Source organism: Scleropages formosus, chromosome 3, assembly GCF_900964775.1.
Source record: "Scleropages formosus chromosome 3, fSclFor1.1, whole genome shotgun sequence".
In the NCBI taxonomy this organism is placed as follows: Eukaryota; Metazoa; Chordata; class Actinopteri; order Osteoglossiformes; family Osteoglossidae; genus Scleropages; species Scleropages formosus.
The window spans coordinates 9,872,939-9,886,216 of NC_041808.1; the positions used below are offsets into that span (position 1 = coordinate 9,872,939).

General features: G+C 43.4%; 1 protein-coding gene across 6 annotated transcripts in view; it reads left to right on the forward strand.

Annotated features, from left to right (window-relative positions):
- The window catches only part of LOC108923793 (receptor-type tyrosine-protein phosphatase F), a 180,406-nt gene that overhangs the window by 98,422 nt on the left and 68,706 nt on the right, over positions 1–13,278 (forward strand). For 5 of the 6 annotated variants that reach the window (XM_029250045.1, XM_018734752.2, XM_018734753.2 and 2 more), the window contains exons 5-6: positions 5,926–6,114; positions 12,058–12,168. In XM_029250045.1, the coding sequence (XP_029105878.1) occupies positions 5,926–6,114; positions 12,058–12,168 (300 nt within the window). Of the gene's footprint in view, positions 1–5,925; positions 6,115–9,149; positions 9,168–12,057; positions 12,169–13,278 lie in introns of all 6 variants that reach the window. The other variant, XM_018734751.2, reaches the window with a different exon arrangement.

Consider the following 13,278-nt stretch of genomic DNA (forward strand, 5'->3'; position numbering starts at 1 on the left):
TATTACCACTCATTGGTGTGGATACCTCTGTTCTTCATGTGCCACCCTGGAGGTATGCATTGTGTATGCTCACAATTACACTAGATTGCTCCACTGCATGCCCCCTGAGAGCAGAGTCATTGACATGCTCACCTAATCTCCCCCCTCTCGTGTATTCATGATTTAGTAAGATTTAAGTCAAAGTGTCAAGCCAAAGTCAAAGGGGCTTTATTGTCATTTCAGCTGGTACAGTATACAGTGAAATGAAACCATGTTCCTCCAGGACCATGGTGCTACATAAAAACCAACACAAAGCTACCTACACAAAACAAAAAACGATAAACATAGTAAAAAAACAGAAGATATTACAATGTAATAATAAGTACTATAGATATAAACATGTTAATTGGCAGTAAGAAATACAGTTGGTCAGTACAGTAGAAGAACGGTGCAAAGGGAGTGGAAAGTGGATTGTGGGTGTGTCTGTGTTTGTATATGTTTGTGTGTGGTTTAGTAAGTAAAGATTCAGTTTTGATCACATGAGAACTGAAACCTGAGTTGTCTGCAGTGTATGTATCATGCAACCTTTGAAACAGGTCCCTTGTTTACATTTTATGGTTGTTTACTCATTGTGGTTGTTGGGTGTTAAGACTTTTTTTTCCTTTCCAAAAGAAGTTTAAGAGGTCCCGTGTTACCTGGGAATTGTAAGGTGAAATCTTCCACTATGGGAATGTACGTAATCTCTTAGAATCTGAGGTTCCAGCAGTCATCTAATCCACTCCAGAATGCCGTCATTTCACAAATATTTCCTTTTTGCAAAGGCTTCTGTGGGAACATGTGAGCAGTAACTGATACTCAGCTCTGATCTTCAAGGTTAAACTTTCAGCCAAAACGTTCTTTTTTTTATGTTTACTGAGAAGCTCGGCAGTGTTTCATAAAAAAGGCAAGGTAACGTTGTGAATATTATCAAATTTTTCTAATTTCTTGGACTGTTTCCCTTATTCAGATAGGTCAACCCTGACATTCCTGGGGTAGCCTTCGCAAGGGCAGCATAATGACCATTTGCGTGTCTGATCTGCATCCCCTTAGTTCTGGTATGTCTTCGTAAAGCTGAAGCCTGTTTTTTGAGGTCGTTTCTTGGAAATCAGCGGCCCCCCCCCTCACCTTTTAACCAGATTGGTGCTCTGTCACTGACAGAGATGTCAGGCTCATGTAAGAGAATGTATAATTAAGGAACAGTTGCCAGGAGGGGATTTAAAGGTGCAACGTATCACCTTGTCAAGCAAGGCAAACAAGAAAGATCTTTGTTACGTTACGTTCCACCCACCCCTCTTGTTCTAAGTCTACCCAGTGGAACTTGCCTGGCAGGCTCACATGCTCTGTGGCACCCAGCGCCCCCCCCCCAGCCACTCATGTTTCTCTCCTGTCTCACAAGATGGCAGCCCAATTACTAGTGGAACACATGTCCTTGCAACCACCAGGCACTTTGTCATAGTGGGTTCTGGGGAATGCCGAGCCCGCTGTCAGGGAGCTGTTTGGGTCCATGCAGCCGCTGCGGTAATGTTGCCGTGATGAGCAGTCATGCTGAGGCGAGGAGGAGCTCTTCTGTTTTTCTGTATTTTAGTGACTGATCATGAGCCTCACCTGTTTGTGACTCAATATTAGTAAGTGGGGGAACCGGTCAAGAGCAGTCTAAACTGGGATTGAAAAATAGTTGACTCGTTGTCTCCTGATTTTGTGTCACAAGGTGTCCACAACAAGTTTGCAGATGAAAACAGCAGAGCTTTGAGAGAGCTTTAGGATGGTTTGACTATAAATGCGTGTCTTTTTTTAAATCTGAAATATAACAAATTCTTGGGCTTTTCTCCATATATCCCCTTATTGTCAGAGTGATGGCAAAGAATTTTGCAAATTTCGGCAGGTAAAGTGACAGGAGCTGTCACACAAAATTTGTTGGAACTCCATAATTTTCTGTTCCAATGGCGTTTGACTGACAAGGCCGATAGGTTCATTTCAATGAGTTTGTCTTTGCGCATATGGATTAAGCTGGGTGTATGGGTAATCCTCCCTCTGTTTTAGAAATTCCTGTGTGTCACCAGGGTAGTGTTTTTCATTTGTCGCCCCCCAATTATATTACCCAAATGGTACTGTAATTCTTCCCAACAAATGATTGTCTAAATAGTATGAAAACATGGCGTTAATGTTGTTTTTTCCCTGTCCGTTTTGAATGTCAAGAAACCTTAGCCATCTTAAGTACCATTAGCCTGTTGTTCTTAAGAATGCTGCTAATGCAGTCTTCAGAATCGTTAGTGATCGCTGAGTCACTCCAGTCTCAGAGGGGGTGTACAATTTCACAATAACTCTGAGAGGTGTTGTTTTCTCTTTTTGTTGTTTTTCTCACCCGCACCTTCACTCCTTTCATCTGATTTCCTTGGTTCCTTCTTTTAAAGACTCGTCTAAGTTTTTCTTCCTTTTTCCTTGAGAAAGGAGGGCAGTTTGTGCTTGGCTACTCTGCAGATTATCGCACAGTTTCCAGATGAGTAAACAATGACATTTTTCTTTGTATGGCTTGGTATGGAAGGAAGAGTAGATCTCTTTTAAAGCTCATTCTTCCTTTTGATCAGATACTTTTGTTTCGACTGGAATGCAAAGGCACATGCCACACAATATACAACACAGCCTCAGCAACAAGTTAGCATTCGTGCACACAGGTGTCATGGCCGAAGAGAAAACGCCACATTACAAACACACAGAATTGTGCCCTGCGTTCCAGCAGTCCATAAATAAAACAAGACGACATACAATAAAGTTCAAAAGCAGATAATTAAACCCTGTCTGAAGCCATGCATTTTTTTTTTTCTCCCTGGTGGGTGCAGTGGTGGAGCAGACAGCCATGTAACTTGATTGTGTTGCTATTCCTAATTAAGTCTTTTATAAACATCCCTCTTTCCTTGAATGTCTCCGACATCTTTACTTCCCACAATGAGCAGCGCTGAAGATGAAGTCTGAGATCCACACTGCCTCCAATGGCCGCTGTGGGTGTCGGACTGGCTTCTGCATGTGCTGTTGATGGAGGAGAGCCACTGATTCATGTAATAACTTCCTTTGGACCCACCACAGTGTTTTCAGCATGTAGGGTTCCTCTGTTCCAAAATGTCTGCCCATGATTCCAGTGATTCAGAGACCCCTAAAAAGTCTGTTACTTAAAATTCATTCCTCCAAACATAACTCCCCTCCAACCACCTGCACCCTTTGTAGCTGCAGCAGTAAGGGTGTTACATCCCCCTGAGAGGCAGAGGGTCTGTCTGACTGTGATACAGCTTGGCACAGGAGGCAAAGCCAACTGCTTACTGAGATGCACAGGTATGATGGAGTGGGGGGTGCCTCAGACACCAAGGGCCATGTTGACTCTGTGTGTTGTCTCTGTACTGACAGAAATGCTGGTGAAGCTTCAGATGTTTCTTCTTTCCTGTTTCTTTCCTCTCTTCCTTGTTTCTGTTTATATGTTGGAGCAAGGTGAAACTTTGGCACCTGATCACCAGAGGCTGCCAAAGCAGAAAGTTCCCTTGTTTTGTAGGCAGTAGCCGTTCTAGTAAGTTGGCAAGACCTACCTCTCCCACTTTCAGCTGATCTGGGTGAACACAAGCCAGAGAGCTTGAGGGTGGACTGGCTGCTCTCTCTGCCTTTGTGCAGCTCTTTAGTTTTTCCCTCCCTGGCCTTTCTCCTGTGCTCCTCCACTTGCTGTTGCCATGGATACTTGGTCTGCTCATGGCTGAGTGAAAGGTGTCACCTTGGCAAAAGAACATTGGTGTTGACCACCTTGGCACTGCTCAGCTACAGCTGTGGACCTTAAAGACTCAGTTCTTTCTAGGTCAAATCATCTTATTTGGGTGGAAAAATTGCATTCAAAGTAGGTTGAAAGTAGTATGAAAACGCTGCGTACTGAGTCCTGGTGGAGTAGCCTGCTCTTTCTCTTGTTAAAGGAAAAAGGTGTGCATGTGTTCATTTATCTGATGCTTTTCTCTAAAGCAACTTATAATGTTAAGCTACCTACACTTATTCACCCATTTATACAGCTGGGTAATTTTTCTGGAGCGATTTAGGTCAAGTACCCATCTCAGTGGTATCATAGCAGTTGGTTGGATTCCTACCTATGACCTTTGGGATTGTTTAGTTTAGTAACGTAGTTTAATGGAAAGGCAGCAGCTCTAACCACACGCTACCAGCTTTCCCATGTGTTAATACACAGTTATTGTTTAGCATGTTCCTGTGTCCATCTGTTTGCACTCATTACAATGGCTGTCTTTTGGCTCTATTTCTTCTGTAAGAGGTGCGTAGTTGAACAATTAATCAAAGGGGCTGGAGCCCCAAGCCTGAGTCTGGGGATGGAACACGTTAGTTTGGCAACGTGGTTTTCCATAGAAATTAATATCCCCACTTACAGTGTCAGGGTGCCTGAATCTCAAGGTGACACTCAGCCAGGGATTAAGCTGTATATATCAGGCAAATCCCTTATGGCGGTCCTGGTGGACTACTGATTCTGTTCTGTTATGATCCGAGTGATTTCACAGCGCATGATGCTGTATATGGAAAGTAGGAGATAGTTTTGTAAATGGAACCGTGGAAGGTCACTTCGAACAAGAGAGACCATGTGGGATCTTGAACATAGTTCTGGTGATGAGACAGCCTAAGGTTTTGATTTGTGTCCATTTGATTTGGGGTCTAGAGCGGAGCGTGCGCTGGAAACTACCCAGTTGCCTGGGTGTGTGGCAGGAGGCCCATGCTTTAGGCCTTGGGGCATCCACACCAGCAGAAACACCCCACCACGCTTTCATCTATTTTTCTACTTGATAAAATTGTTTGCATCTTTGAGTGCTCACCATCATTCACAGAGGGCATATAAATGAACTGGAAGCATTTGTCATCTTGTCTTAATATCTGACATTAGGTTGTGTCTTCTTCCATGGCCTGGCTGTGATTGGTTCCTAATGTACTCTTGAATTATCTTCTATGGACCTTTTTCCATGGGGTTACTGTTACAACTTGGGGACTTTGGTGCAAGCCAGCAACACCAGTGGGGTGCTGTTAATATCACCTGTCATTTTTGTGGCATTAAGAGTGCTATGATAGGTGCAATAGTGGTGCAGAAATGCCACAGGCTGATGAAATGGGCCTATGCTCCCTACTGGTGGAACTTCCTGTTCAAAATGTCATTGTTACCTTTGCGGGGTCGAAGTACTGCCTTAAAGGCACCTGCAGCTTGCTTTAGGAGCACATTTGTGCATTGTCTAGTCTATGCGCTTCACACATAGCATAGCTGCAGATGTGCCTGGAAATGGTGTTCTTCCATCTGCATGTGACTGGGGACTTCAGACTATCATTCGCTCTGGGAAGAAAACTAGTATGAATGCCTCACTTCCTTATCTTTTGTTTTTCCACTCTCTCCTGACCACTGTGTTAATTAATTTTCTTGCTCTCTATCCTCCTCTTTATCCTGGGGCACAGATATTGCTACAGTTTTTAGGGAAAGGTTTTAATGGCTTGACTATTCACTGTTTAGTAGAAAGGCAAGCATGAAGGTTCTGTTGCAGGGCTCATTGGCTGATGACAGTGTTTGACAACAGTTAGGCTCTCAGATTGTGTGAGATGGAGATCTGCGACCCGAACTGCGATCCCACATTAGCTCCTTGCTGTAGAGAACACTGTGTCTGGCTACATTACAGCCTGATCTGACTAATGAAAAACTTGGGGCTCACGACCGGCTGCAGTCACCTACCCTCTACTGTATTTTTCCTGGTTTAGGTGGTGTGAAATTCTAATGTGATGCTGCCTTTAACTGTGTTATAATACAATATGCAGAATGCGGAACTGTCTCTTTTGGAAGATCAGATGTGTAAATGAATGAATGTGAAGATTTATTCCTACTTGTGTCTTGCCTCTTCACAGAGGACCAGATCCCACATGGTTTCCCCACCATTGACATGGGCCCACAACTGAAGGTGGTGGAGAAGACACGCACGGCTACCATGCTGTGTGCTGCCAGTGGCAACCCTGACCCTGAGATCTTCTGGTTCAAGGACTTCCTTCCTGTGGACATCGGGAGCAGCAACGGGCGTATCAAACAGCTTCGATCAGGTACAGAGCACTCTGCCAGCTCCCGTATATACACACGCGATCGCCCATGTGCACGCCAGCAAAATCGATGCCTGTGACAAAGGCTAACAATGATCAATGCTTCTGCGCCTCCAACTTGAAGCATGCAAATTATTGTTCTATTTTGAAACTCTCTGCTAATTACCTTGTGTGTCCCTTCCAAGTGTAATCCTAGCAATGTGTGTGCTGGCAGTCAAAGGCCAGACTCATTAGAGGGGTGAGAGGCAATGTTCTGTGTATTCAGGAATAAGGAGTGAAGCAACCCAGGGCAACTTCTCTTCTAGGAGAGCTGGGCTTTATCTGAGAGGCCTAGATTCAGATGGCAGCAAACAGGGGGCACAGCGCTGAGTGTCTCCCCTTCCTGTCTACTTTCTAAGGGTTGCTGCGATGTTCAACCTATAACCCCTCTCTATCTTTCTTTGTAAATGACAATCTCAAAACAGAAGCACCAGTATGAGCATGTAGGTTACAGAAATTTACACCCTGGGGGGCCCTCATTTTTTTTCTTTAGTTCAGGTGCAAATTATTAAAATAAATCTTGCTGTTTCCCTGAGAGACTGATGGTAGATTACTCATTTGTAGTCAGTGGAGATTACTAATGGGAGGATTAAAAATAAGGATACATGCATGCACGTGCACAAACACAACTGGAGTGTTGACCTGTGGCTTTTCACCACATAACACATTACTCCAGGAGTGTGTGGAAAAGAGGAAGCACTACAAGAGGTCAGGGTAAAACCCCAGACTTTGATGTCCTCTATCTCACCCTGGTGCTGTAAAGGCCGTGCTGTCAATCCTGCCTTCCGCACTCATGGCTTCATGTCCCCCTGCATTTGCCTGACAAGATTTCAAAAGCAACTCAACAACTCTGAGCTGGGCTTATAAATGCAGCAGGCTGAGAAGTGAGGAGTCAAAGAGCTGAACAGAGCACAAGGCATTATTTGCTTGTGTCTGTATGTGAGTTACATTAACATTTGTGTAGTTAGCTGATGCCTTTTTCCAAGGTGCACAGCTTTGCTCAAAAATACTATAGTAAGAGGCTGGATTCCAACCTGGGTACTTCAAGTAGAAGGTACAGCTCTAACTACTACTCTACCAGCTTTCTTGGATACGACAGGAAGTAGCTCAGAATAAACAGTGGGATCATAATTATTGCTGTTGTCATTTTGACAATACTATCAATACAGTGATTTGTATAGATTATTTACATTGAAATAAATTATCCATTTTGGTGAAAATGGCATTAGCTCACATTTGCTGTCAAGTAAGGGAAAAATTACTTTTTTCTCCCCAATTTGTGATCTTTGTGGTCACAGAAACGCAGTTTTCTTTCCTTTCATTTCAGGTGATGGTTAATCCCTTCTAAAATATGGAATTGATCTTGGAGCAATCAGAGCCCCTAGCCATGCTAGGGCTGGGCCCTGCTGCTTCAGTATTGATCATCCCTCTCTTTACAACATGGACCATTTGATAAACAAACACCACAGGTCTGTCCCTGGGTCTAATGGAAAGGTGGCCAATAGAATGAAGAAAGAATATGACCTGTTGTTAGCAGAGTTCACTCTTGTCCCTTTGACAGGTAACTCATATTTCAGAGGTTACATCAACATTTATATTACATTTAGCTGATGCTTTTCTCCAAAGCGACTTACAATGTTAAGGTTACAATTATTTACCCCTTTATACAGCTGGGTAATTTTACTGGAGCAATTCAGGATAAGTAACTTGCTCAAGGGTACTACAGCCAGAGGTGAGGCTTGAACCTGTGACCTTGGGGTCCAAAGGCAGTTGTTCTAACCACTACACTACCAGCTGTCCTGACATCTGGGTCCAACTTCATGAAAGATCAGCCATGCCCTCGCTTTGGCTTGTACGAGTACTTTGTGGGGCTTTGACCCCACATCCTGTACTAATAAGGGAATAAAACTAAAGTTTTGCAAGGTAGTGGAGCACTCGATGTACCAACTCAGAAACACTGGTCCAACCGAAGTGCATGAGGCCCCATTGTGCTTTCTTGATAAAAGCTTTGGTTCTTAATAGATGAATCCAGTTCTCAGCCTCGTCTTTGAGCCTTTTCATTCTCTGGTAAATAATGACAAAGCAAATCCAAGAAACCAACAGATAACAGAGTGCATTTGATGCTCAATGCAGAATTATGCAGAATTAAGGATGCTAAGTATTGCTAAAATGGAGCAGGAGTACTAGTTATGATATGGTATCTACAGTAAAATCTGCCCAGAAGGACTTTGTGTAATCTCGGTGTAACAGAGGCTGACTTTGCAGAGTTTGGGTTTTCTTTGGGAGTTCTCTTTTGTGAATGTGAGAAGTGAGCTTTCGGCGTCCACAGAAAAGCCACTTGTAAGCTGTTGTCCTCCTAGGTCACCACAGACAGCTTAAGGAGGCTTTTCTACTCTTAACCCTTCTTCCTATCTCTATGCTCCGTCCAAGTGGCAAGTGGTTGGTTTAGTATGCGGATCTCAGATCTGCATGGTAACCAACGCGCTCCACAACCTCTCTGCCAGATTGTTTTCCTGTACTAACAACTAGGCTTATTATCATTTGTTGAATAAATACGTTAATTTCGATCTAGGAGCAAAGAAGCAGACGTATTGTCACCAACTTTTTGTCAACTCAGACATGATGAAGGGAAAGATGATGAAACGATATTTTACATTTCGCAACATGTAAAGGGTTGCGCTGGGCCGGGCCTGGAGCACAGGTCCAGTATGGAGTCCAGCTCAGCGTACAGGTGAATGGCCAGTCTGCCGGCCACACTCTTCGCTTCATCTTGATGGAGCAGCACTAACTTATAGCTGTGCCACCTTTCTATAATTATTCACTGCTATTTTTCAGGTCTTTCCTATTCCCTCCTCAAGCTGAAAATATTAAACTCATTTTAGAAGTACACAGTTCTGGTTTCCTTCCTTTTGTTGTTTTCTCTTTCACTATCTCACTCTCTCTCCTCTTTTTACTAACGCTTCTCTCTAATCTTATTTGCATTCAATTTACCTCACCAGGTGGTACACCAATCAGAGGTAAGAATGCTGAAAAGTGCCCTGAATTGTCGACTCACTCCATCCGCCCCTCCCCCCTGTACCCATCTCCAGCTTTTTCTCGGCCCCTAACACCTCTTCTGCTCAGCGCTCGCCCTGTTTCATTGTTGTTGCGTCTTGTTTTTAGTTAAATGAATAAAATACCAAGAAACTGATTAATAAGAAAGAGATGAGGTCAATGTGCAAGTTTCATGGAAGCATAACTTTCTGAAGGGGCTATTAAACAACACTTTTGCAAAAACAAAAACGGTTTACCTCAATGCTAAACCTTGGCTCTCTAAATCTGGGCTTTCCCCTGACATACTTTTAAGACTGAAAATGTGTGTGCATGTGGTATGTCAGTTAATATCACTGGAGGTAAGAACTGTGTGTAAATGTCACCTGAGACGTGGCCAGTTGCAGCTCTCCTGCTTTCAGACTGCCTGGATTCAGCTTAATTTTCATATTCACTTCTATTTTACATGGAACCAGGTTCAGTTAACAGGAATTGCCTGAAGGCAATGGATTGTCTGGAAAATCTGCTTCGTGTTTCACACAAGCCTCTGCAGAATCCCACAGCTTGCGCTTTTGCACTGGGCTTCCAGAGGGATGCCCGAGCTCGCCGCATTTTAACGTTGATGGAAAGTGAAAATCTGAGGTGTCAAGTCGGCTGAAAGTTGTCTGTCAGCACCTCTCGAGTGGTTGGTCAGAGGAGAAACGTCCCAGCGTAGCAAGCCCATAGGTGGGGAGTTTGCGTATAAACCGGTGTGAGAGGGAAAATAGTACATTTTGGAGCCACGTTTTGGTCCAGCGCTTCCTGTTATTGCCTGAGGTGTCAGGGTTCACTGCTAGCGACTACTTTCCTTGTGCAATTAACTCTGAGAGAAAATGCCAGGCAACAAACAGCATGGTGTTAGTTACATAACACTTGATATATTTTTTTTCTTTTTTAAGTTGCTAGCTGCAGTAGAGCAGTCATTTCATGTTGAATTTGATGATAGTTATGAGTGTTTGCATTATAACGCAAGCTCACTGTTTACTGTACTGGGGAAGTTTCGCTACACAGTGCTGTTGGTGCTGGCAAAGAGATTACCGTTTGTCTTTGCAGATGCAAGTAGTGGTAAGCGCATCAGTTTGATGTGATCTCCTCCCAGTGAGCGATCAGAGTGTCCAGTCACTGTCGTTGGGAGCACTGGAGAAGAAGCAGTCAGGTGTGGGCTGAGAAATCCCCATGATCTGAGTGACACCGACCTCACTGCAAAAGAGCCATTGTGGATGTCGTCTCACCTTCTGTTTCTTTTGAGTCACATTTGTCGGTACCAAACATTTTCGTAACAGAGCCATTCATCCCATAATGCATCACTGGACTCCTGAAATATATTTTTGCATATATTTTTTATAAGTGTGTTTCACCTTTTTTTTTTTTTTTTTTTTTTTTTTTTTACAAATTGCATGGTGTCTGTCTTGAATTTTACTGCTCTACAGTAATGCTTGGCTGTTAGAGCGAGAAGTCGGCGTCTGTTTGCACTGTGTTAAAATTGAGTTTTCACCTGAGAATCGTCTGTAGGAAATACACAGCAGGATAGATGGGTTGAGTAGAAATGGAGGAAAAGGTTACAAAATGAGTATATAAAAAGTATCGATTTGATGCACTTGATCAAATCAGGTAAGTCCATATTTAATGAAGTCAACACTTGTTTTCCTTGCAAATATTATGGTCTGCAAGCCTCTTTGTGTGAAGTTCTCATTGGGAGCCAATCTTTTATTTTAATCTTTCAGGTGGAATAACAAGCCTGTGTGTACTTGGATACTGCACTATATAATTTTTCAGCCTTTGATTTTAATTACCCAGAGTTCTTGTGGATGGAGTGATACAGGCTGCATTGCTGCTAATAGCACATGGAGATATAAATCACAGAATTGATTAGCAATTTGCTGCAGGTTTATCTGGCAGCTTAACACTCCCACCCCTTTCTTTTGTAGCCCATGTGTCCTCGTAGCTGGTCTGCAGCTGTGCAAATGTGAAACCTTTGACTTTCCTCTACTATCTCCAGAAGACAGTAGCACTCTGCTCCACAACACAGCCTGTACATCATCACTAACCTCATCATTGGTCTTCTCTGCATGAAGAGGGTTGGCAGTGAATTCTTGTACACAGGCAGGTGTGTAGGGTCCACCATAGGCACATTCATTGCAGGAGCCGCACATCTGTACGTTGCTCTGTGGTGCTTGCTGACCCCAAGTGATGACACATGCAAGACTGGGCACTAACTGCATCTCGTAACTGTGTCATGGAACCTCCGCTAGCCAAGACTCATACATAGGTCTTTTCCTGCAGTGTGACATGAGTGGCAGGTATGCACATTAATATACTATCAATATGCATAAATGATTAAAATAGTTTACTTTGACTTCTGTTTTGCTGAAATTGTTTTGGTAGATGCAGGTATGGACGGTGTTGCACTAGGACTTTTTAATGTCACAGTGCTAAGGAAGAGAATATATATCTAAAATCTTCAGAAGAAGCTGGTTCTATTGAATCCTTGCATTTCAAATGAGCACACAGAGATATCGGTATAAACAGCAATACCTACAAACTCTTCATCTGCTAAACTGATCCCTTTGGTGTAGATCTGTGAATTGTACTAGAGAATTGTACCGCCCCGGAGATTGACTGTTGTTATTAAAGCCTCTCTCCACCTGTGGATACGGGTTACACTCTTGTTTTTTCTGTTCTTAGTGTTCATTAGTGTTCTTAGTACCCCCCTAACTTGTGTGTGAAAGTGTGTTAGAGGACTCAGGCCATCTGACCACGATATGTGTGGTCATCATAAATGAACCTGATCCCTGACTATGCCCTTCTTTTTACCTCCTTGCCCCCCACATTTGCCAGGAGCGCTGCAGATCGAGAACAGTGAGGAGTCCGACCAGGGAAAGTATGAGTGTGTGGCCACGAACAGCGCCGGGACACGCTACTCTGCTCCTGCCAACCTCTACGTGCGTGGTAAGAATCCCACCCCACTCGGCCCCACGGTAGTTCTGGGTCACTAACTGCTTCACTGTGGTGCCTCACCTCCATCACTTCTAACTGCCACCCAGGTCAGGCGTTCGTCTTCTTACCCTTCAGCATTGCACCCGTGGGATTTTGCACCACTAACCTCACTCTTCTGTGTCGCTCAGCAGGATGGAGACGGTTTTTAGCCTTTGAAAGTCAACGTGAACCTCAGTGTTCAGACGTCTCTTTTTCTTGCTGTGATCTCCCATTGAATCCAGCCCTCAGTGCACATCGTCTGGGATTCCATGCCGTTGTCATGTCAGTCAATGCTCGTCACAAGCCCACCAGCATGAGTTTTTCTGGACAAGAGTCTGAATTTGGGGCTAGACTGTGGAAGCCACACCAGCATTGCAAAGAAACAAAGGATGGTGTCTGTTCTGCAGACTTGGCTGGGATTGTAGGCTAGAAAACACCAAAATCTTACTGTTATTGTTTGTGTTGCTGTCCTTCTTGTTGTACTTGGTAGTGAAATAGGGGAATTTTGCCTGCAGTGACTTTTAACAGTCATCTTCTCTCAACATATCCACAGCCTTCATCTGAATCTTGACCTTCTCCTTTTCTTTATGGAGAAGATCTCATAGCTTCCCTTGAACAGGGGAACTGAAATCTTCATGTTCTCAAAGGCAATTATGACATGTTGTGGAAAAGTCTGAGTTATGTTGCATATACTGCCAGCTGTCGTTCCCATCTCAAATTATATGGAAATAGAAAACCGGATTATTGCAATGTTTTCTATCACAAAACACAAGTCTAACTGCATCTCTGCACAATTTTACCACACAAAATTGTGCTTTTAAGTAATGGCTCTATAAACGACAGCATATTTTAGGGAAACACATTCATTGTATCTGAGTGAATGTTTCAGCCCTTGAAAAAGTACACAAAATATTTTTATAAAACGAGTGTCGTTGTTTCGTAAGTTTTATAATGATGGCAAGAAATCCTCTGTAGAAGCAGAGGTCACCACGAAATATAATAGTGTGCAAGCCATCAGGAGCTCAAAAAGAGATATACGTTTGCTCAGATCAATATGAAGGTGCTCAGGCGAATACGTGCTGT